The sequence below is a fragment of the Amblyomma mixtum genome, chromosome 3 (genome assembly GCF_055824585.1).
Source record: "Amblyomma mixtum isolate Tamu chromosome 3, ASM5582458v1, whole genome shotgun sequence".
Lineage (NCBI taxonomy): Eukaryota > Metazoa > Arthropoda > Arachnida > Ixodida > Ixodidae > Amblyomma > Amblyomma mixtum.
Window position 1 is genome coordinate 169,239,122 of NC_143014.1, and position 25,361 is coordinate 169,264,482.

The 25,361-nt window shown below is 47.8% G+C and overlaps 2 protein-coding genes across 3 annotated transcripts in view; both read right to left on the reverse strand.

Moving 5' to 3' along the window:
* Nucleotides 1–25,361, reverse strand: part of LOC149352665 (choline O-acetyltransferase-like) — a 198,617-nt gene that overhangs the window by 144,424 nt on the left and 28,832 nt on the right. The gene's annotated exons all lie outside the window — the stretch shown is intronic.
* VAChT (Vesicular acetylcholine transporter) overlaps nucleotides 8,128–25,361 on the reverse strand; it is a 46,035-nt gene continuing 28,801 nt past the window's right edge. Inside the window, exon 2 of the mRNA XM_089581881.1 lies at nucleotides 8,128–17,957. Coding sequence (XP_089438007.1) covers nucleotides 16,153–17,886 — 1,734 coding nt within the window. The 5' untranslated portion in view covers nucleotides 17,887–17,957 and the 3' untranslated portion in view covers nucleotides 8,128–16,152. The remainder of the gene's footprint in view (nucleotides 17,958–25,361) is intronic.

Genomic DNA, 25,361 nt, shown 5'->3' on the forward strand with positions numbered 1-25,361 from the left:
ACGGCGACGCTGTTTATTCCATCGCTCGGTGGTCAGCGCAGTCCACGATGCGCTAACGAAGGAATAAGCTTCCCAACACTCTCCAAGCGCATACACGTTGCGTTGCGTTTAAAACTCACATGTTCTTTCCGGCCCAAATCCCCAACACGTGGCAGCAGCCGAGTGCCCGTCGATCGCGCTTCATCCGGGTCCCCCCTGATCCTCACTCTCCTCTACCAAAAGGGGATCCCTCCACCGCCAAAAGGGGATCGCTCGAGCAGGGCTCCCGGTAATTCGCAAGGTACACAGAGGTCGTCTCCGGGTGCGAACGAGAACGCGCTGCGCGCACACTCGAGCTGGAAGAAAGACGGCTGTAGCCGAACCACGCCCGTGAAAGCGGTGAGCAAGCTCGCGTTCCAACCGTCGGCGTGCGCCTCCTCTGTATATCCCTTTCGCGAGTTCCTCCCTCTCGCTGAGGACCTCCCCGCAGGAACAAAGAAAATGACAGCGAGAGAGGAAGGGCGGCCACGCAGTGTGCGATGCGCTCCCCTTGATCGCCGTAATTCGCCGACTACCAGCCCCCCCTTTTTTCTAATAAATACTTTCTTTTTTTGATCTCGCGCAATTTAAATCCCCTGCTCCTCTTTGTTTTCACTTGCAGGCACCCGTAGGGCTGGCAGCAGCTCCCTGTAACCTTCCTCCTCTCTCGCTTCCCGCTTCGTCGCCCTCCGCGTCCCTTCCCTCTCGGGGCTCGTCGGAAATGTTTGAAGGGGCAGCGGCGTGTACCCGCGCGTACACACACGTGCGTCCCACACGCAGCCCTCGGCGTTTGCCACTCAGCCGCCTAGTTAAGTGTTCTCCAGCCCCTGAACGCCTCCCCAAGCGCCGTGGCTGTCTCGTATAATTGCTCCGCACCCTATTCTTGCTCTGTTATTTTCTCCCGATATGTTTTGTTTCATTTGATACGTTTTTATTTTTTGGTAAGTATTGTCGCTGCCCTGATTTGCTCTTTTTTTTTTTTTGAGCTAATGACGCGTGCAGCTCCGGAACGCAAGCGCTTCCTGAAGCAGGCCGCGAAAGAACTCTCTTTGAACAATTCGATTACCGTACCTCCTAAGTTCAGAGGTCTCCATTTTACTGAACGGAAAGAAAAAGAACGACACTAGAAGTGGATGTCAGTGCATGAATAGTGTGGCGTGCGGACCTGATATCTTTTAAATAACGCGCTCTTTTGTTTTGGACCTAACCAGTTCGCGCAACCACTTTCTTATATTAACTTGTTACTGGATGATATTCACGTTTTTAGGTGTTTGTCAGTAGTCTGTGCTGCCGCAGGGTTCACAACAGAGCGGTCGCGCTCACACATGGCGTCTGCCCGAAACATCTTCAGGGTTTCAAATGGAAACAAACTTAGGTTTCCGAAATACCGATACTTTCCAGAGGAAAGCTCCCGCCCTTAGGCGCGCGCACTTTAGTTAAAACTTTTTAAAATTGAGATGGAACAGCTGCGAATGCGGTAGCAGAAAATCTCCCGCAGCATGCAATTTGCGCAATGGGTCTTGCTCCTATTTGCATATTCTGAGCTATTGCGTAGAATTAAAGAAAAAAAAAGCTTATTGTTTAAACTGGGAAGAGACAATATCTTCCTGTTTCCGGACCCATACAGGAGACTCTAGCGGCAAACTAGGCAGACCGGGTAATTTTACTTAAATGTGCAACGCAAGGATTGAAACTACACCAAGACTGAAAACAACTAGACAAATACCCCGGACATAGGGCATCTCGTTGCGATAACTAATAAATGAAATTTGCTTATTATTCACAGCTCATCGCTCCTCAGTGGGGAGACAAAGTGTTCACTAAAGAAAGCATAATGGTGCTCCGAGAGCACTTACTGGTATTTTCGGTCTGTGAGGCGCACTGATCACGGACGAGTGCTGCTCAAAAGCCACATTGATATTACAGCGCGCGCCCAGCGGCTTCACTAAGTGACGCCGCGGGCCTAGATGATTGCGCCCATAGAACAAGCCGCTCGACACGAGGACATTCAGCGGCAAACGATTGTTGAACTCGCGTTCAAGTGAGCCGCCATAAACGCTGCGTTGTCTTGATCCCTGAGTTCTAATTCTGGCGCCGGAACTGTCTCAGTGCAGTTCCATCATGTATACACGAGTGGCCCATGTTCATCGCTGGCCGGCGCCACCTTTGTAATGTGAACAACGGCAGCGACTGATTCGTACCGGTATCTCCAAACAAGAGAGGCAGCAGAGTGAACGACTCCACGAGCACTCAGGTGAAATAGGAAAAAACCTTTGAAAAAGAGGCGACGTTGTCACATGCTCACGCACGCGCCTATTCGCTTGAAGACAAAATACAAAAGAAAAAGTAAAAAAACAAACATAAACCTCGCTTTCACGTTTTCTGTGTAAGAGAAGCTCTCTTTGTGAGACGCGCGCTCGAAAAGGTTCGTCGCGAAGCCGTCATTCTGAAGCCTCGTGCTGGTTGCGAAATGCGAGTGTGCGCCGCCTCGCAGTGCTCCCGTGCCTGACGCACGTCGCTGCCTGGTCGGATTTGTCCCGCGCAGCCGCCGGCGAAGGACTGCGGGCTTACCGCCGCCGCGCGGCGGGAGAGAGCCATGCGAAGCGCCCAGACCCTTGGAGCGCCTGTCATCTGCGTGTCGCCCGCACCCCTCCGCTCGTCCCACGCGTCCGTCGTCTTTCTCCGTTTCGATCTACAACAAACTCTGTCGGCGAGCAGAGGCAACCATCCAGCACGCGCGGAGAAACGCACGCGTGTAAACCCCGGGGAGGGAGGGGGGGATCAAAACGAAGCCAAGAAGGCTGCCATAGAAGGCGGGGGTCTCGCAACAGCCACGGGGGATCCGCGGGCTCTCGGTGTGCGTCGTCTCCTAATGAGGTGCTCGTTTTCGACGTGCTTCCCTCGGCTTCCCTTCCTCTCCTTCCTTTATCCCCGGGCTGCGTCCCCTAAGGGCGAAGAGCCCGCTTTGAGTTTGAGAATCCGACGGCTCGCTCCCGCTGAGCGCGCACCGCGGGCTGCCCCTGTAGTTGGCGGTGTGTGCCGACCCCCCGCCCCGGCTCGATTGTGACTGCAGCTGGGCCTTCCGCGCGTCTGTGAGTTCAGCCTCTGCCCTTTCGCGTTTGTTTATGCAAGAACCTGCGTGTATGCGCTGCCAGCCGCTCTCGCTTGGCGTGAAGGGAGTTTACTTTCAAGCCGCATTGCCGAGACGATGACGCAGGTCGTACGACAAAGAACGGCGACGTCGACGTGAACGGCGTTATGTGCGCACGTGCCTCTCGTCGCCATATCGTGTCATTGCACATATCTGTATATTTTGCATTCACACTCGGGCTCCTTCCTGTAACGCTACCAATTTGTTAAGCACCGCCACAAAGACAAAGGACACTCCGTCTGGTCAGCGAGAGCATTCTTAAGCACTTAACGCAACGTCATTCCGGTAAAGACAGCCAGGTTTTCTACCAGCCTCAGCAATTCCCCTGAAATCAGACCCATATCGATCCTCGCCTTCTCTTTACTCAAAACTCCTGAATACGCCACGGGCGCTCTTGATAGATTCTCTGGGAGAATCTGCACAAAATCGGCCCCTACCTTGATGGACAACTTAGCGGGATAAGCGCGGAAAGTGGTGCGACGCGTCTTTAGTCATGAATAGAATATAGGTATATCACTGAAATTCATTTATTTTATCACCACTTTTCTTTACAACAGTTCGCATTCTTTGCATTTGATAGAAAAGAAGGCTGGGAATACAACTAAGCAAGGGGTTGACCCATGCGTACTCGCAAATAGGTCACGTTTCATGACTAATATCGTTTTTTCAGCGCCGTGCTCAAGCTTAGCCACCGGTGTTCTTTATCGACTGCGCATCCTAAGTGAAAACTGAGTTGAGTACGCATCTTATGAGTTGGTAAGTGGTCAACATGCTGGGACAAGCACACTGACGTGAGAATTGTAAGCATGAAATGTTTTTAGCTCCCGTCCCCGGAAAACTCTGGCGAATATTTTCCGGGAACCCCGGCGAACCTAAAGGCAATTGTGACGCTGAACCTGAGGCTGAACGTGAGGCGAACTTCATAAACTTTCCGTCCGAATGGTATGCAACTTAAAGCATGCTAAAGGAACTCGTGTGTAAATAAGGAAACCGTGTCGTGCGGGCCTTCAAAGGCTCTCGGGTGACGGCGATGATCGGGTTCTCGGCGGCCGTGAGGAGCCCCGAGTGTGTTACGACGTTTTCTTATCCATATAGTTCGGAAGATCAGCGCTGGATTAAGGGGGGTCTAAGGGGGCTGCAGCCCTGGGTCTCATCCCGGACAGGAGGAGAAGGGGCCCATTTATTCTAACTTGCTTAGTATATGGAACTGCGGGCAATGGAACTTTGAGCGACACGTATGAAGCCAGAAAACCAGAACGACGAGAAGGGCCCCCACCTGATGTAACTTCGTTTAGCCTAATCAGTTGGGGAGAGCTTGTGGAGCTGCAAAAACAGGAATCCCCGCCACCCCGAGGGGGCCCCCTTTCTTACGAAGCGATATATGAGTTTACGTACGGATTGCGGAAAGGTTTTCGTGGTTTTCCGTCAATCCCCCCCGTCCAGTGGCGTCTGGAGGTGTAGTGTTGAAGGTGTGTTTGAGAATCCTGGCGTCGGCATAACAGGCTGGACTCCTGCCTCGCCACCAAGCATTCTGCTGGGACTGCTTTCATAATCCGCTAAAAATCCACTAATTAATTTTTAAAACCACACATATATTCGATGTAAGGAGTACTTGCTTTGCGCCCTCTGCGTGGCTTACATATATGAGGCAATGCAACCCTTTAGTGTCGCAAGTATGATTAGAGCAGGGGAGGCGAAAACGAAAACTAGAACGCGCAGCAAAATTTGAAGCGGCGCCTACTTGTGCGAGTATCATATACAGGCTGTAGAGAAAATAAACGCGCGCAGTATAATGCTTCTCGCAGCTACACGGGTGGATTGTTCGAGTTCTAATTTCGCGCAGATACGGCATTTGGTCGTCAGAATTGTACAACACCCGGTTTTCTTCTTTAGCTTTACCATATTGAAAAACTAATCAGGCTGTGATAGCTTCTTGGAAGTCCCACAATTTCACGTGGTGCTCCGGCGGCCACTAGGAAACCGAAACACTCGTTTATGGGTTTATGTTTAGGTTTATGGGCTTTAACGTGCCAAATCAAGTCCGGTTATGAGGGACGCCGTAGTGGAAGGCCTCGGATAATTTCGACCACCTCGAGTTCTTTAAAGTGCACTGATATCGCATAGTGAACGGGCCTCTAGCATTTCGCCTCCAGTGAAATGTGACCGCCGCGGCCAGGGGAATTTATTTTGTTCGTTCTTTTTTCTTGGAATTGGCTTTGTAGAACCAAGTGAAATTTAATTTTTGATGAAATAAAAGGCGCAGTAACTGCCTCACTTCTAGGTGGTCACCTAAACCATGTCTTGAGGGGAGGGAGGAAGGTGTGAATGAAAGGAGAGAAAGAGATGCCGTTGGTTTATTGGTTTATGGGGGTTTAACGTCCCAACGCAACTCAGGCTATGAGGGACGCCTAGTGAAGGGCTTCGGAAATTTCAACCAACTTGGGTTCTTTAACGCGCACTGACATCGCACAGTACACGGGCCTCTAGAATTTCGCCTCCATCGAAATTCGACCGCTCTGGCCGGTATCGAACCTGCATCTTTCGGGTAAGCAGCCGAGCACCATAACCACTGATCCACCGCAGCAGCAAAAAAAAAAAAAAGGGGTGCCATTTTGGAGCGCTCAGGAATAATTTCGACCAGCTGGGGATCTTTAACGTGCTCTGAAAGGGAGAGCTCAGGGGCGCCTTTTTGCATTTCGCCTCCATCAAAACGCGGCCGCCGTGTGGCTCTGTCTGAGCCCGGGTACTCAGCTCATCGCCGAGCACGCTCACTACTGATACAGGACTTAAATTCTTCTATTCAAATGTGCCCCATGGGGAGGGCAGTAAACTTTCATTGTGTAATCAAATTAATTTTAATAACTTTTAATAATACCCTCCCAGGGCACTAATTAACGAGTGTTTCTATATCGTAGTCGCTGCCGGCAGCCGGAACACCCAGCTTAACTGTAGGAAGCTTGGTCAGCCTGCGTTTCTATAATGCACCAGCATTAAAACAGTGCTGCGAACAAAAACCCGTGTGTCGGCTTGCGTACGGTGTTACTGAAAGAGGAGAGTAGGCGGCGCGCGCAGTGCGCTTCAATGCAGCCCCCCAAGTTGTCGGTAGGCTCTTCCGTGGCGTTCGGCGCTCGGCCACAGACGGACACGTGTCGCGCGTTCCAAGAGTAGCGTTGCGCTTTGTGCGCGGTAAATCTAATGCTACTGCGTTACTGTTGCATGAATCCTATTGATCGCACTTCCTTCTTTTTAATTTGGTGGAATTACAATGAAACATGGGATATATTCTAGTAGTGTAGCATGGGGCAGGGGGGTCAGTGGAGGGAAAGGGAGGGGGGGCCTCCATGCGCATTAGCCCAGGGCCCCCATTTTTCTTAGTCCGGCCCTGCGGAAGATGCGGTGCCGAGAGCCGTCGAAGTGACTAAAATGTCAAGCTTGTGTTTGTGCGCGCCCCAGCCTGTGGCTAAACGATGGACAGACGCGGTACGCCTGTGATAGAATAGCGCTTACCACCGCTAAACGGTTCAGGCCGTAGAGTCTTCATTGTATGTGTTGGAACTAACGGTACTGCATGACCCTTGGGTCAACACCATTGTCGCCCAGTGCGCTGAACCAGCGGAAGAACAATGCGCTCCGCCTTTCCTACAATGCATTTCATGCTTGCATCTACTCACGACGATGAGATAGGCTACGTTAATTAACAAAAGCGCGCTGGTGCGCAATAAACAATCCTAATGTAAAATGTCAAAGGGGTTTGGTGGCTGGTTCAATTAGCTGCTCTCAGATTTTTGATTTCTGATGGAAATTTACGATATCATACAAATAACTTTCCCTCTTCACAAAAAAAGAAAGATTGCGGACTGTATTTCGCGATGGTTCTGAGAGAAGCAGGTACAAAAACTCGAAGAATAGGATCTGAGTTCTGCCCACTGTGTTATGACACGTTGTGAGCACCGAAAATAAACGTCTCTGATTAAATTTAACGTTTCATGAGGATATTTCCATCGTTAGCGTTTTTTTTTTTAGTAAGCTGTGAAAAATCTCAGCATACCCGGTTATGGATTTACTTTATTTTGACAGCATGCATAAATTAGGTTTTAGCTCACATTCATGATGGCCGGGCTCCCTCAAGCCCTGCTTATGCGACACTACGACTTAAAATTTTCAGATGATTCCTCGTGCACACTACATGTCCAGCAATCTTGGATATAAATGTTGAATATTGGAATATTATAAGGCACTGATATAGAAATGTTGAAGGTGATGGTCCATTCTTCCGATGTGTAGCAAAATTCTTCTTTTAAAGTTTTTCCATCGCTCGCATCGAGCAGTTAAGGCTGCCATAGAAAACCAATGGAGAACGTTTATGACGATAGCAAAAACGTCAATAGGAAAAAAAAACGCAAGCCTGCCGATAGGAGATCTGAGGATATATTGATTATCATAGTGAAATCTTACACTATATATATAAAAAAGCATTGATGATCAGCAGTATCAGCAATATGATGATTAGCAATAAACCCTCAGTTGTTAGTCAGCGCTGTGTCGTCCGTTTTCTTGTCTTTTGTGCTCGTCTTCGTTCGCGCTGTTTATTCAAGAAGCATTGATAAATTTTCCTGCTGGAAAATGGTTTTGTCCAGAATTGCTGGGCATGATGCATGATATAGGTATATGTGTTTAATGTGCTCGATGCAAGAAAATGAAGGACGCGTGCAGTTGAATTGTTTCCTAAAAAATCGGGAATTGCACAGGCAAGCACGCTCCCTTCATACTAATTTCAGAACTGGCCCGTTCTTCGCTGTGAAGAAAGAGCCATTTCTTCAATAACATGATTGCCTAGGTTGTTTAGTTTCACCAACGCAACAAACCATCCCATCCGCGAAGAGCATCAGTAAAATTCTGGGCGGGCTTCACTGAAAACAAAACAGCACAGTGAAAGAAGTTGACAAGTTCAAAGTGAATTGGGAGCAAATATTGTTTATTATTCTCTTGTTTTTTCGCTTGCTGTCTCATTATGCCGGCCACATTATCTATAGGCGTCCACGCATAGAGTATTGGAATTAGCTAACAAGATCACAGCAGAAATCACGATCGAACTCTTTATATTTTTATTTACACACATACACGTAGAGATGAAAGAAATAAACCCGGCAGCAGTTTGGAACATCAACAAAGATAATTCAGTGTCATTCACGCAGCAGCCATGGCTTACATTCGTCACGATATATATATATATATATATATATATATATATATATATATATATATTGAATATTATAACCACCAAGTCACCGAAAAAAATGGTTGACATCAACCTCTAAGCAACACCTTGGCCTAATGTTACGACAGCCTAAGACGCTGAGATGCTAGGACGAGTCCATGGCAAAGAGAGATACGTTTCTTCGTCGTAGACTTCCATAAAACTGAGATATGCATTTCAGTTTGCACCCTTGGCTCTTGGCTCAATCCCATGGTCTCGATACCATAGCGAGTTCAGTGTTTATACGGCGTCATAGTTACAAGCAGACGCCTGTAACTACGCTGGAACAATTCTAAATAGAGCTCGCAAAGTATTGCTGGCTGATAGATACAAGGCATGGGAAATATTACATTTACATTTACACATAGTTGTCATCGGTTTCGGTAACTGCGCAGGCAAAGCTTTGAAGCATACACCTATAACGACAAGTACTACACATACGCAGACTTTATATTTACAAATGCTGACAGAGGGTTACGTTTTCAAGATATTAAATTTCACAGTTCTACGTGCGTACGCAGTAAACAAGACCCCTCGTTGAACGCTCTTGCCACGAAAAATATATCAATTCCCAGAAAAGTCTTTACGCAGGCAGGTAAAACAATAACACTTAGGATATTGGAGTACTCTCTCTATTTTTACTACGTCATGCGTAAATGTATGACATGATTCCCCGCCACTAACATCTGGATTTTTCAAATCCGCTGACAAATTTTGGTAAACACGGCTCTTCATGCTACATGGCGGTTGTGTCTCTTACGAGTAGGAAAGTTAGCCACATTTAAGTGCCGTTCACTTCAAATAAGGCCCGTAGCGATGAACCGCAGGCCTTACCATTACCAGGAGTTCGGGGCAGCGCCTAGCCATTGCCTCTCAGTTTAATGGCGTATAGCGCTTCAACAGGAGATCGTTCGGTCGTTCTCTTTCTTTCTTACGTCACGGATGATGTCAATTGGCTATTTTTGAAGGTTCAAAGCCAGAAGAAGCGCTTGACCTGAATTCTCGGTAATAACCTGGCCTGCTAGCTAAGGCTCGTTGAGAGGTGAAGCTCCTCCATACTCAGCATTGTACGAGCTTCGTCGACAACGTGTCCATGAATACACGGCAACGTTAATCGATTCAGTGACATGGTGCACGGAAGGCTACGGTCTCCATACCCACAAGCTTTTACAGATAGTCACAAAGTGAACAACGAAGGGTAAAGCCTCAGGAGACGAAGACAAGTCCTCTTGCCGAAACGCTGGCAAGCACCCGGGGGCTTTCCCTTCCCTTGTTCACTTTGTTATTATCAAGAACCATATTCTCTACCATAAGCTCTTACAAAATTAGGTAAGTCTCCGAGGCTGCTGCCTGGCACACAGGCTGATATTTTCGTGTAGAAAATTACGCAGAATATTAACCAATGATAAGGAAGTGCTAAACACCTTTTCGTGCACTGAATGACGTTATCAGCGCTGGACAGCAAGCGAGTATCTGCAGATGCCGAAACCCTCATCCGAAAGCAGGCGATCCAGGACGCTTCTCGCCCAAACATATGAGCTCCCCTGAAGCTCCTTGCAGGCTGTAGGAAGTCGCTGCCGTGCAGTCAAAACAATCGAGGAGCGGTCATTTGCAGTGACGTCAGCCTTTAGGTCAGGTAGACGAATCTGCTAATTGCTTCGTAGCAACAAATGACCTATCAGCACTACGCTTTTGTGCATTCAACAAGTGAGCGCACCGTACTTTAAACATGTCAATGTGGGATTTACATTAAACAAGTACCACCTCCCAAAATAAAGAGCTGACAAATGATCACTAACTAACACCCGTGATATTCAGACTCACTGGCTTGCATTTAAATTTAAGGGACGGGAATCTTTAGGGCACATCGAAAAGCAGGAAATGGCAAGGGCCAAAATACTTACAGCCATGCAGCTTACCCGTTTTTGTTTTGCCACATTGGTAAAACACGCAAGCTCGATTTAAACGTCCCTGAAAAGCTCAGCTAGTGCTACTAGAAAGCTAACAGCCTCCAGGCCGCCTCTGAAAGTAAATACTAAGGGGCAAACAGTTTATTCTTTTTTTCTTCCAGAGTTCGTGCGGCATTTAAAATGCTCGTTTGTACCCGTTCTGTTGCTGTTTATTAAACAACAAAGGGGAATCGTGGTCATGCGCTTTAACTGCACAACAAGGCTTTAGCATTCTCAGTATTGTAAACCTTTCCTTCCTCGTCCGCGTCCGCCGAGAAAGTACAAGTCAAAATAAAGACATACAGCGATGAAAACAGACTCTCCATAGTTACGTACGAAGCTACGGGGTACCGAAGGAGAGGGGAGGCTGGAGAGAAGACGCTCAGGCTTCGGGTTTCAGTGGACATCGCAGTGGATCACTCGCCGCGCTTCTTCGCATCATTCACACCGCACCACAGTGACACACGTTTAGGGTGCTCCGTATTCACACGACACCGGCATCTCTGTACAACCTGAGGTATGTTTGCTAATTAGCGACGCAACTGCATCAGCGAGCTTGATCGCTATCGAACCTACCAACATTTATCCACAATGACTCTACAGGCGACTTAATTCTTGTTGGTGCGCTATGATTGCTGCCCTATTGTGCGACAGCAGCTCGCGGCATCTATTGTTCAGGCTGCCAGCAATCGGTTTCACAACATCCTACGGAATTTTCGCTTTGGTCAACTGACGTGGTAACAGTTCGCAGTGCGGACAGATACACGTTACGAGCTTTTGACGACTATACTGCTTACGAGGGGCTAACGACAGCAAACACGTTGCCTTCAAAATTTTGGAAGTGGGCTTGTTGCGCTTAACCTAGCTTCAACTGGATCAGTTGAGAGAGAGATACAGAGAGAGAAACACTTAGAGTACAAGGGGGACACAGCTGGATCTATTGCGTTACATACACGACTTAAGGAACAAAGAGAACGACACTCTGTGCGATTTGCTCAGACGACAACAAGTCAACAATTGACCTCACTCTCTCATGGCAGCCACAGCAGTGACACTGGAAACAACCGCACCAGTTTGAGGCCTGGCACTCGGTGCAAAACGCCAACTCTAAAAAGGCAGTCGATAACAGTCCTCAGTCACTGAACAGCAACAAGCCCGCATCGTAGCGCCGCGGATAGAGTCGGCACGTGCTGGAAAGCTGCTGCTTTTTATCGGCGGAATTTTTGTGAAAATTTTTATGCTGAATTTAGAAATGGCAGTTCGCCATTTGTCGTAGATCGTAAATCAACTATCTGCACACTGTTCCTAACAGCTGTAGATATAACCACGCAATTCGTGACGTCACCAACAGCTGGCTTTTGTGTGCGTTCTTGTAGTGGGCTAATAATGTTCTCGCCTTAATTTTCGACACATTTTGCTCTAAACACACGCACAAAATGGCACAGAGTTTTTTAGGTCATGCACACTGTGTCAAAGGAAGGCTGAGGGTTTATTTAGGCGTGCCTTGTTTCGTATTCGGTGGAAATGAGGCTTATTTTTTTTTTTATGTAGCTATGGACACTTCTCTGACTACGCGGTCGAATGTTTAGGAACATGTGACCTAAACACACTTCAATGAAAATTTTGACCCATTTGCTAAAAAGGATCAGATAGAAACCATAATTTCAGGCTCCTCTATTTTTGTGCAAATTAAGCGCGTAATGCTACCTCAGCCTTTTTTTCTTTACGTGGGGCGAATGCAATAATTATATTTTTCAGACAAGATTTCTATTTTAATCGGCCCCGACCAGCGATTCCAATTGTCTGTATCAACATAGCAACATATTTCAGAGAACACGAAAGCGGCCAAAAGCGGGTAATCACAAATAGCATTAGGCAGGCGATTAATAACAGCGTCTAAGAGAAGAACTCATTTTCAGAACAACATGGCACTCCTTTCTGCAGCATCTTAAGCACGCTTGTGCACGGGTCATGTCGAGCTACAACTATTAAATACTCTAAATACATCCCCACATGAAAGCAGATTTTTACCTGCCTACGAAACCTTCCTAGCAGAGTTCAAGAATGCGCCCTACTGTAGAGTTAAAAGCGCTGCGAAGAAAAACAGCGCTACTTGGGGTAAACTTTCGACGGCGTTACATTTCCACGCTTCGCTTTTAAATGCTTATCATAGCCACACAGTAGCCGCAACTATAAGCGAGAGAGGGAACGCTTAAGAAATATAGCGCGTCAAGGACCTCGCAGCAGCCATTTAGGTGCCCAGAAATAAATGCTCATGCGGCCGAGTTTGCACCAGGCGCAAGCGTTGACATCACCTTGCCTTGTCCGGTCTTCTTTTCTTTTTTATTTTTTTTTTGCTTTTTAAAGTGTTCTCGCCTGATTTTCGCAACGATCAACTCGCTATAAGCACAAAGCAGGTCAGAGAGGAGTGGGGAGGCGCTGGCACTCGTTTATCAACAAGCTTTTTGGCCTAGTTTGTTTACCTAAATGAAGCGCGATTAGCAACTTTCGTGGCCGGGCATGAGTCCTTAGATTCCCTTGCTAACGATGCACTTTAGGCGCCAGCGGGTCGCAACCTACAGATATTCATTCATGGTATCGGAAGCGGAGGAGAAAGTGCTGTAAGCTGGACAGAAAGCGGTACTGCAGGGTGAAGAACACTGTCTTTTTTTTTGTTGTTCTATCATCTCACAGCGTGCCTTATTTGTGAGAGCATTAACACAATGCAACTGCCAACTGTTGCTGACAGCGTCTGTTTGTAAACGAAACACAGGCGCTGAAAGTCCTGCTATGGTTTCGTTGAAACACTTTATCCGTGTTATTCTTAAGTCAAAACGTGGTTTACATGAATCTGCAGACCAAGAAAGGAAAAAAAAAACGCAAATACACTCAGTGATGTCATAACTTTCAGCTCTATATTAAACAATTACTTTCCAGCCAACCAAAGGCGAGCCATCAGGAGGCTTTCATGCATAGTCTTGAAAACCCAGCTGTCATTTTACTTTCTACGACGAATTCTTGCAATACCTGGGAGTATAATTCTATTTGTTTTGTTCAAGACTAACATCGCTTCGTTAGTTTTAGAATTTTGCGAGACTTGCATGCATTATAGACGTCAAAGATGGCTAATCGTTGTGCGGAACTGAGCTCAAATAGCAGGAGCACTTAATGGGATTATTAGTTATACAGGGTAAGGGTTGTTTCGCGGCTGGTATTGCTTTGTATTGGTTGATTAAGCCCCTTCGCTCTCGCAAATAATGCGGAAATAAGATGGATGAGTTCGTTTTATGCATTAAGCACGCAATAAGAAAAAAGAATTGCATTAGCTCCTCCTTTTACTTTTGAGTGCCTAGTACAGACGCTGTACCACATTGTTTTAGGAAGTGCGTTACTGTTATATTATATTCATTCAGTTCGACATCACAGCCAGCGAAGCAGACGTCACGATACAGAGCATTTGTCTGCTAAACAGCGGTAAAAAAATATCGCAGATTTAGAGTAGTCTGGTCTTCAAAAATGTGCATCAGGCCTCTGTAACAGTTCTGTTAGGACGCTGAGGAATTTTTTTTTCTTGTAACGCCGTGCCCGCACAAGACAAAAAATGATCGACACATAAGCAAACGACTATTCAAACAAAGCGACAAACTGACGATGAGACACATCAGGACCGAACAAAAGAGAGGCATTCTTTATAACTTTGCTTGCCCGATGAGCATGATAATTTCATTGATAGTTTGTTGCGCTCCAATCAGACAAATAATTTTACCCCTTTGTTACAGTTCAGTAGAGGGCCAAGTTCACTCGACTAAGCAAAGATGGGTTAAAGTGGTAAATAAAGAAGAACATGCTTTAGGGAGCAATTTTTCTTGTTTTCGCGCAGAAAAAAATTCGTGGACTGAAAGAAGCTTGAAGTTTTTGCGTACCCTTAAAGTCCGCCTACACATGTAGCTTTTCACTTTTATCAGAAAAGCGTTGTTTGGGTTCAGCGGCACTTGCTAAGCTAACTACGAAAGCTACAATGCTTGCATGGGCCGACTCATTTTTAAAGAGCCAAATGAGCGAACTCATTGGCTTCTCTTTGGTACTTCATCAATTTGAAGCTGTGCGGAGGATTTCGTTAAAAGTAAATATTATTGTAGACTTTCCTGTTCAAAAACAGTCATGTACTCTGCGGAGCACGCTGAACGTGGATAGAGAGCTATGACGAAATCGATTTATGCAGCTCAAGCATGCCTGCCTGAAGACGCTGTCATCGGCACATCGTGTCCACGTTCGACTGAGGCGGTTCTGAAATGTCCTTCATGCTAGAACCTCAAGGCGGCTGCAAACAGGCGCTTTTTTTTTATCGCTGTGCGCTTTCTCCTAGTGCTTTCAACTTTAACCCCAAGGTTTCCAGTCTCTAACAACGTCTTTAGCACCGCAAACGCAGCCCATGAGCAAAGGTTTCCCACCGACCGCGTATGACGAGAAAAATAGGCTTTGTGAGGCTGCTTGTCTCTTGTGTAGGGTTTGCTAGGAAACACTGCCAAACTGCAATGCTCTCCTATTTGAATTAATACTATGCACTAGCGAATGACACATCTGGTATCAATCAATCTCTTCATCACACTTGTTCCCTGTATGATGATGGCTTTTTTGAATGGTGACAGGCTGTCGAGGGGCAACAAGCCAACATGCAAGATTCAGCCTAAAGTACCGAGAAGTCCATCCTGTAATTGCCGTGTGTAAGAAGCAGTCGCCAGGCCTAAGACAGCAGTACACTGATCGCGGTCAGCATGTATTGCTTCAGTCTAGTCCGGATTGATGTGATCATCAAGAAGTACTGAACGCCTATACAGGTGGTTCGTGATGTCAGATAACAGGAAGCGGTAGTCCACGGCTTCGCTGACTAGAGTACACAGCTCATAATGTTACAAGTGCGCCCACGTTTCACAATTAAGCCTGCTTGGCTAATAGAATAGGTGATTCCACAAAACGAACTGCTTTTTAACATCACGGGAGCAAATCCTTAAGAGGGAGACTGTTGCACCACTGCTTTATCCTCCTTTCAGTTCATAGTTTTCATGTTTTTTTACAACAGCCCAGCACTCAATCTGTGCTTTACTGACACACTGAAACGTCCACAGCTGTATAGCTGTCTCAAACTTCTGCGTTTATCTCAAGCTTGGCGGGGGCTCCATGGCAATAAGCGAACCAGTCAGTCCGCGCCAGAACTACCAGTTATTGCGAGGTACAACCATGCTAGCCTTCTGCTTCTACGCGTTCGATCCCGGCGCTCACTAGAAGCTGCTTGCGAAAGGATGAGTACAACATGTCGAATCGGGACCTTTACCATGCGCCAGAGCACTGCCATTGACTAAATGTTTTTACCATTTCGTATCGCCTGGCAGCCGCGGCCTGCAACGACTAGTTACCAGTTACTACTATGTCCGCCTGCCTCAGCTAACACCGTTATCTAGCATGCTTCTCTGGCGGCGATTTGACGAGGGAAACATGTTACGCTAAAACTCTGTACGGGAGCGAAGAACGTGTAATATCAGAAACCACGTCGCTTTCATTTCAATACCCTAGAGGCTGGAGTTTCTAGATGTACATATATATGCACACCGAGCGAAAAAAAAAATCACCACGCAGTCCACACTTCACTCGGAGTCATCCTCTTCTCGTCATGTAGGAGCTGATGAGCATCAGCTCCACAACCGCAGGGAGCAGTCCGAAACGTCGATGATGAGCGCGACCACGAGTACATGTGACGTCTAGCCATCAGAAGGGGCGCGTCACTCGAGGTCTCCTTCTTCTTCCTCAGAGCTGGTGATCATCATCTCCATATCTGAAGACCTGTACCCTCTGACCCGCACGTGCTTCTTGGCGGCGGGGCGCTTGTGAGGAGGCCGCTGTTGTTGCTGATGCTGAGGTGTTTGAGGCTTGCCCGTAGCTGGGAACTGCTGAAGTTGTTGCTGTTGGGTTTGCCCCTGCGCTGTGGCGACCGTGCCGCTTTCCATAAACGAGGTCTGCTGCACATGGTTGGTGACCGGGAGTGGAGCCGTCGCGCCGTCTTGCAACCTGTAGGTCTGATACTCCTTAGCTGGAGGGTCCTGCATGAGTATGTTTGCCTCACTCTCGAATGGCTTGTAGTCGTAGATGTGACGCAGTGACATGAGCAGCGGACAGTACAGGAGGTTCGAGATGGCTATGAAGATGTTGAGGGCTGTGAAGCCGATGCTCTCCACAATGCCGCCGGCAATAATGGGGCCAATGGCGTACGCCAGCGAGTACGAAATGTCGGCGATGGCGTAGATGGAGCCATAAACGGATACGTAGCGCACGTCAACCAGGTATCCCAGCGTCGGAAGCAGGGAGGTGTCGACCTGGGCGATGCCGAAGCAGATGCCGGAGAGCGGCACGATGAGGACCCAGTAGGAGCGGGCGAAGGGAACGATAAAGCTGCTCAGCCCTTCCAGCGCCAAGCCGAAGCAAGCAATTGCCCACTGATATTGAGGGTACTGGCGCGCCATACGGACAGTCAGGTAGACGCCCGCCACGTGCGGGAAGAATGCCGGCAGCCAGATGAGGCCGATTTGCCAGTCATCCACGTGCATGTTGTCCTTCATCCAGATGGAGATGGTGGGCTCCAGGAAGGCGAGTGACACATTGGACATCATGAGCGCACCAGCGGCCACTGCGATGTACGGATCGATGAAGAGTCGCCAGATTGGGGTGCCTTTGGGCCGCTCGACACCCATTGCGCGCATCTGTTGCTTCACGGGCTGCATGACGAAGAGCAGGAGGAAGCCGTCGATGAGCGAGACCAGGGAAAGGATGATGAATGGGACCTCCTTGCCGGCAAACTCGTACAGGAGACCACCGAAAGGCGGCGCCACGAGGCAGCCAAAAGAGATGAAGGCCAGAGCGATTCCCAGCGCTTTGGTGCGCTCGGTCTCCTCGGTGAATCGGTCGGCGATCATGGCGAGGCCAGAGGTGTCCGCGAAGGCAGAGCCAACGCCTTGCAGACTCCTGGCGAAGAAGAGCACTCCGTAGCTCGTGCCGCAGGCGAATATGGCCGTCGACAGGAACATGATACTCAGGCCGATCAACATGGGAATGTCGTAGCCAATTCTGTCAATGAGGGCTCCCGAGAAAGGATTCACGAACAGCTGAACGATAGCCTTGGAGGCGAATAGAACGCCTACCGCCGACTCTTCTCCTTCGTAGACTATGTGGCCACCAGTGCGGCGCCACTCGGTGCGGTTTGTGACCACGCCGTTGACGGTGGCGTTGACCACGAACGAGGACATGTTGCCGCCCTCGGTGTGCGTGTACCATGCGTCGATGCTGCGCAGGTACTGCGGAATGATGGGCACAATGACCATGTACAGCATGTTGTCGAGCAGAAGGGCCACGCAGACGATGATGAGGATGAGTCGCCTCTGGCTCTTGGGCTCCTCGATTTTGTCGTTGATGCGGCGCCATAGCTGCGACGTGTCTTGGTTGATGAATGGCAAGACCGCCATGGCTGCTGGCCGCGGGAGCCGCCCGTGCAGCCGCCGCCGCCGCCGCCCTCCGCCTCGGCTGCTCCTCCTCCCTTGGGGACAGAGACAGACAGAGACAGACATGAGGAGCTCGGCTCGGGAGGGACGCCTACAGCACGAGCTGGAGGGCGGCGTGGCGCGGCGGCTGGCACAGGCGTCAGAGAGAGCCCAAGGCTTCTCAGACGTTTGCTCCTCGCAAGGCCTCACTTAGCGTTAACGTCGCGAGCCTGCTCGGCGTGAAAGAAACTCTTGCGCCGGAGCCATCGGGACAGCTTGCCGGGGCCCAGCCAAGCCGCCCTCACTTCTCTCTTGTGCACTGTGATAAGAACGCTCCCGAGCACACTGCACTGGATTTTCGCGGGTGCAAGAACAGAAGCGCTTCTTGCTCCGCACGTCGAACACACGTTTGACCAGTGAACAACGCCGTGGCACTGTAATCTCACAGTAAAGCGAGCCCTTCATTTGCACGTTGACATGACGCATGTCTGCTTGGACACAATGCCTGCTCTGGCTCAGACCTTGGTGTCTCCCTGCTCCTGATCGACAGCCCGGAAGCCCACTTTTGCCATGAGAGCATTATTTGCGCGGATTTATTTGAACGACTTTTACGGCACTGATTTGTAGAAGTGTTCAAGATCTGTACATATTTGCAAGAGCACAAGGCGTTCAAGAGTATAGAAATATGCATGCATGAGTGTATGTCACGTGGTAGGCCCCAGGAGGTAGAGTGAGATAAAAATAGTCATTGGAGTCTATATGTATGGTGACTTGTGATGGCCGAATCAACATCTGCGCAATGCTAGGGAACAATAGCGGCTTTACCTTGCTTTAGTATATACGGCATTGAGTACACGTGTCACAAACGTGTCGCAAAAACGTGTCACAAGCTATTACTCTCCACATCCGTTTTATTTGATCAGTTTGCTGCAGATATTTTGAAAATATTACGGTATTGCACACCTCGGCTGCTTTATTTCTTCGAGCTCTCCTGTACAGGTTAACGTTATTTAGTTACATGAAAATGTTAATTTGTTCCGGCACTTAGGAGTATTGTGACATGGCTATCAATCATTCAAAAGCCAAAGCAGTTGAAAATATTAAGGCGGAAGCCTTTAATGTCTCATCGTTGTAAGCAGCAGTTGTCGACAGAAAATGTCACGCTTTTCAATTGGTGGAAACGGTCGTGACGTCACAGTGCGCGAATTTCAAACGGGGCCAATTGTACTTTGGCTAGTAACCATGCAACCAATTGAAGGGATCGTATAGTGATGCTCCAAGTAAGTGGGACTGAGCTTAGTTAATTGCTTAATTACCCAATTAGCCTAATTAGCTTTACTAGTCAGGCCATATAAATAAATAAAACCGATTAAGAAATTGGTCGAGCTCAGGAATCGAACCCCGGTCTTCGGCGTGAGACGAGCATGCTATCCACTCCGCCATGCCAGCTCGATGGTTTGGAATGAACAAAGGCGCGTCTAGTGAATACGGTGTCTTCACTCACTCTCATCCTCCTCCATTCCCTTCCGGCGAGGTTTAGGTGTCCACCGACAAATGAGAGACAGATACATTTCCTCTCCTCAAAAACCAATTTACCGACGAGCGAGGGGTAGAACCGAATGGGCGATGGCGTTCTATGGACTCCTTGGCAGCGTTGCAAGACGCTGCCGCGTTCCACTCATAGGGGCGAAGCTTAACATCTTAACCACACATCAGTGACCACACTTTAGGTCAAAAAAGTGCCCCCCTGAATTTTGTGACACAGTTAGTGCGTAATTTCCTTTCCTCAAATACAATTTTCATTTTCTTCATTACGGCTCCTCTTTATCTATCTTCTTTCACTCCCACTTCCTCCCTTCCTCTACGGTGCGGTTCAGGTGTCCACCGATATGACAGAGAATTACTGCGCCATTTCCTTTCCTCAAAAAGCGTTGCGTTCAAAGGGCAAGGCATCGCGCCGAAGGGGTGGTGGCGTTCCGTGGACTCCCTGGCAGCGCTACAACGCGCTGTCGCGTTCCACTCCTAAAGGCGAAGCTTAAGCGTAATTAATTGGCAGTTAATTAGTATTCAGGCATTAATCAGTAATTAACCATTAATTAGTGATTTGTCATCACTTAGTAATTAGTACTCAATTACATGTGACGCCGCCAGTGCCACATAAACAGCGAAGGTGGTGCGGAAAACGCTTCCGCCTCTACCCACTTTAGACAGTCAAAGTGCCCCCTGAATTTTTGAACTAATTACAGCAAGATGCGCAAAGACATTCAAAATGAGTTTGTGCTCGGTATTATCTATCACTTCGCACTGAGTGGATGACCGCCAGGAAAAAACAAACCGAAAAATCGACTCCACTAGGAATGCAGTATTAAGAAGAAAAACTTCCTCATCACCCTCGCCAAAGTGTTAACTCAGCCAGAGCCAATCCGAATTAATAGCACGGTTCCCGTATGCACGCCCACGCGAGACCCATTGAGGCGCACTGCCGGTTTCCGGAGAAGCTCGCCTGCCTGCCGCACGTTAGTACAACGCCCACGCCAGCGCTCAAGCCCGGCGAAGTGCTTGCGGGCCCGCGTTTTCGCCCCGAGTTCGTTCGCCAGAGCGGCGGCGTCGGAGGAGGCTCCCCTCTCCGCCCGCATTAAACATTCAGGGTGGACAGAGGGCGCGAGAGGGTAGTTCCTTAATAGGCTAAATTAGACCCCCATGTAGCAATCCTGTATCCCCTGGGATCACAGTTTTGTGCGGACGCCTCGCGTTCGTGCTCGTAACGCTTATACACGTAGGCGTCTCCGGAAATATGAGGCTGGGAGAATCAAACCTGCGCCTTCGTCGTCTTGGATGACAAGGTAAAGGCCTGGCACTCCTCCCTTCCCCTTCCTCCTCTCTAACTGTAACAAGGTAGCCATGTGGGCTAGTTGGTGTACATCAGACATAACTTCACCAGCGAAAGGACGAGACACGAGGGGAAGAAGAACACAGGACAACGCGTTGTCCTGTGTTCTTCTTCCCCTCGTGTCTCGTCCTTTCGCTGGTGAAGTTATCTCTCCTCTCTAACCAAACAGGCATCGGGCGAAGAAGTATTTTGAGAAAAGCGGAAACGCGGGGGGAAGAAATGCACTGGCGAAAGTACTGCTTAGGGGCGCAAGGATCGATTAAAGAGACGCGAGAAAATCAAAGCAAAACGATGCGCACATGAAAAGCGTGACCTCAGAGGTTGCTTCTCGCGTGACGCCAGTGGGAAGTGCAAGGGATGAACACGGCGGTAAAAGCGACTGTGCAGTGAGCTTCTTTTCTAGGAAAATCTCACGGTAAGGAAGCGGGAAAGAGAGGAGGAAGTATTATTTTTGAAAAAAAAAAAATACTTAGTGCGCTGATCGTATCATATCGGGAGCAAAAACTTAAAAACCCCACAGGAAAGAGTTGTAGCTTGATATGTCCTGCCTTTCAGGGCCGCTGTTCCTGCTATGCCTGTCGTGTTCCGCTGTGTTAGAGTCGCATTTGAGAGCGAAGGTGAAGCTAAAGTGACATCGCTGTGCTAACAAAGCTGGGTTAGTACAATTAAGGTGAACAGGATGCCGTGTAACGGTCTCTTGGTGCTCTGTTTGGAAGAATTTCGGCAGCCATAGAACATTCGAAAGGTTTCGGAAGGCTGTGATTCCAGTCACCATCACGACCTGACGCTTCGAATGTTTGCGAAATATGCAGAAGTGAAAGATTACGTTTATGTTTAAAGAGTAGTTTCCAGTGAAGGCTTTTCTTATATACTGCCAACTGCTTAAGCCGGCTTACATTAGGTGTTCCAGGAGGCACTGCACAAACATTTGAACAAAACAATGAAGGCTTTTGGATACATGGAACCGTGAAGCTTGTCCGACGTTGTGTGCTATAGAAACTTGCGTGAGCGATTGTGCTTAACCCCCTAGCGCACTTGGACGAGATGAGGATACAGTCTCGTCATAAGACGAATGTCATTCTGGCTTGCGACGAGCACAGCTTGTCGGTTGTTTTCTGGCATTCTTTGTCCGGTTTTAGGCAAGTAGGGCTCGTCCAAAATATTTTTTGGTGTTCTCACAGATGGCAGCACACGGGTACTAAGCGGGTATTTTGATACCATTTGCGAAAAAAAAAAATGTGTCCGTTAATGAGCTAAAAATAAATAAGCTACCTTTATTAGTAATATACAAAATAATGCCCAATTTGCTTTCATGTCAGTGACAAAGTTCCATAGCTCTCTGCAACTTTGTCCCCACATAGGAGTTCGCTTTTTTCGTCGGGAGTATATTCTCAAGGTTTGTGGATGTATACTGCTGCTGCTATTTGCAACAATGTGTAACCCAAACTGCGGGCTGTAATTACACCAGATCTTTCAAAAAAAAAAAGCACGCCTCATGACAGCTCACCGGGTACGGTATTGTGTGATCTTATATTTTGCAAATCTTTTTTCCTTTTCCTGAGGAAAAAAAGGTGCGCCAAGGAAACCTAGCTAGACGTTCCTCACGGCTCTTTGTAGAGACGCTGATAGAATTTTTGTTCTTAAAGATCAATTGTAGGACTCTTTCTGGCCTCGTTAATGTTCGTACGGCAGCAAAAGACGAATTTATGACTGGGAAAACTGCATTTACAAATTTCTCCGCCACTAAATTCACACTCTCCAAGTCTACAGCCAAAAGGAGTCCGTGATCACAGTTCTAAAGTGAATGGTGTGTAGCCTAGCCACTGGGATCTACGCGAAAGAGCTAGCTGTGTCGACGCACCACAGTTTGACTGCGAAATCGGTCGATGATGGCCGCACCTGTATTTCTTTATTGGCCATTTCTAGCTCATAACAGTTACGTTTCCAGTGAAAGTAGCATCTTTGTCGTTAGAATGAGGTAATCTATCGATACAGGCCAGCTTTAATTTGTCGGCAGTGTTCCTTTAAACTTGACTGCCCTATTGGTGCTGCAGATACTTGCATAAAATAAATAAATAAATAAATAAATAAATAAATAAATAAATAAATAAATAAATAAATAAATAAATAAATAAATAAATAAATAAATAAATAAATAAATAAATAAATGAAATGGCAAGTTAGCGCTGAAAGCAGTATTTAGAAAGGCTGTAATTGATTTGGCGTAGATAATTAGGTAGGTCTTCATTTTAAAAAAAATTAATGCTTGGCTTCGCACATGTTATCTAATCGCACTTCCTTGTATCCGTCTCTGTGTATGCTTTACCGCATTCTTAATGGTGCGTGTTATGCAAGACAACCTATGGGTACTGTATAAACATATTCCATCTGAAGCTCTAATAGTGCAACGTCTGCTGCTTTAGGCCGCCGGTATGGACGGCTACCCTTGTCCACAAAAGAGTGTTTGCTTTCTCAGAGAGCGTTTATCTTCTCAGCGCCGGGCACAAATGCCTCCAAGGTACATGGAAAATTGGACGCACGTCACCCCTATATTAAGATCACTCTCTGATCATTTTTCTCGTGGAATCGCTCACCTCTATAGCTCATAGACGGCTACCTTTTCCCTTAGTATTGTACTATCAAGAAGTCATGCATTAGGGAAAAGGTCACGACAGGAGTAACGCTTTTGCCCGCACAGTGGTGGCATTTATGAGGACCGCCTTTCCACTCTCCATTCCTTCTAATCCACACAAAACTTCTGGTCTTTTTCTCTCTGTTCATTTACAACCTGCTGTCTGCCGGCGGCGAGCCTGTCGCTGTGGTTTCACTGGTTCCTTTCATTCTCATTACATTATATGCCTATATTTTGTGGGCTTTTTAATGCCGCTCAGCGCTCGATATGGCTCAAAATGCAAGGATGCATTTAGAACCGCAGCGGACGGATCAATCCGTGGCGTGACCACATTGCCTGGCCTAGCAGACGAGGAAACGTCCTCAGCCGACGCGGCATCGACTGTCGCCCCCTCCACTCCTCCGCCTCTCCCCTCCCTCCTCGAACTCTCTTCATGCATCGCGTATGAAGTGGCATTGATTGGTCGGTAAACAGAAGCTCGATAGCCCCCTACCCTCCCCCTCCCCTTTCCTAGAGACCAGCCACTTCTCCTTTGTTCTCCCGCCTATTCAATTTTTCTTTCCTCTTCGGTTTCCTTGCGCGCCGCCCCGTTGGCGTCGCTCAGCCGTCGTCACTGTATGGCTGCAGTGGCAGTCATTTGTGCTTGTAGCCGGTCACTAAACATGCGGCCAGCCGCCGTAATAGTTCTAGGTGACGCTTAGGGTGCGAAAAACGAGAGACGTCATTGCACGACAGAACAATCGCTGGCCTGCCATGTAGTGACAACGAGCGAAGAGAAATTCCATGTGAGAGCACCAGTGGCGGATTTTGGTTCCCATCTCTCGGCAAGAAATTTTTCATTGAAAAGCCATGAAAAAAATCTCTATTTTTGACGAAGAAATTCAAACAAATCCATTGCATAGATAGGACCACCATCCCCGAGCAAACTTGACTGTGTAGAGGTAGAACGGAGAAGAACTTCACAAGCACTACGTAATAGGACTAGAATTCAGCTCTGACCCTGTTTCATACTTAACGGGAAAGAGCGTTGCTTAGTTCAGCAACGGGTTCAGCTTCTTGTTATTTACGCAGCAGGAAAAGAAAGAAGCGTTTTTCTTAAGTACGCACAGAAATATCGCAAAATGATTAATTTCATTTTCGCGGCACGCCCATACAGCCGTCCCTCGCTCAAAAAGTTGCGCGCCAGGAGGTCTTCCCGCGAAGATTTGCGGCACCAAGGTGACTGAATGACGTACAGCCAGCATCAAATGAAACGCGAACAAGACAACTGAAACGCAAATAGAAAAACAAGATCTTTGTCAATGGGGGCTGAGTAAAATAGAATTTTTTTTTTAACTTCAAAGGCGCGAAGAACACTCTACGATATGCGTGTAACTTTGCCTTGTGATCCTATTCGCGGGGTTCTAAGAGTGTGTAAAGCTGTGTGAGCCTAAGTGAGCGGCTGAACACGCATTGCTGATTTTTTCTTTTCTTCATTCTTTACCTTCCGTGTGGGCTCAGCGGCTATAGTGTTCGGCTGTTAAACTGGCGGCTGCATTATGATGAAGGCTGAATGCAAAAGCGCCTGTGTGCTGCGCAATTTCAGTGCACTTCAACAATAGGGGGTAGAAATTAATCCGGTGCTCTCCACTACGGCGTCCCTTATAGGCCACGTTATGCACGCGATGTTTCGTCAAACCTTGCTTACTGCACTCAAACCAAGTTACATCAAAATAATTAATATAATTTAGCAATGGCCGTTCCCCCTGGAAACTCCCATAAAAGCCCGTGTATTTGATACCTCAATTTTTTTTTTTTATAACGGCAGATAACGAGCCGCCAATGAACACCGCTGGACATTTCGCGCTGAGTACGTCAATTCGTAACAGCGCTCATCACTTCCGTACAAATTCCATGAAAAAAATTAAGCTGCCCCGTTCCCCGAACTCCTCACTGCAC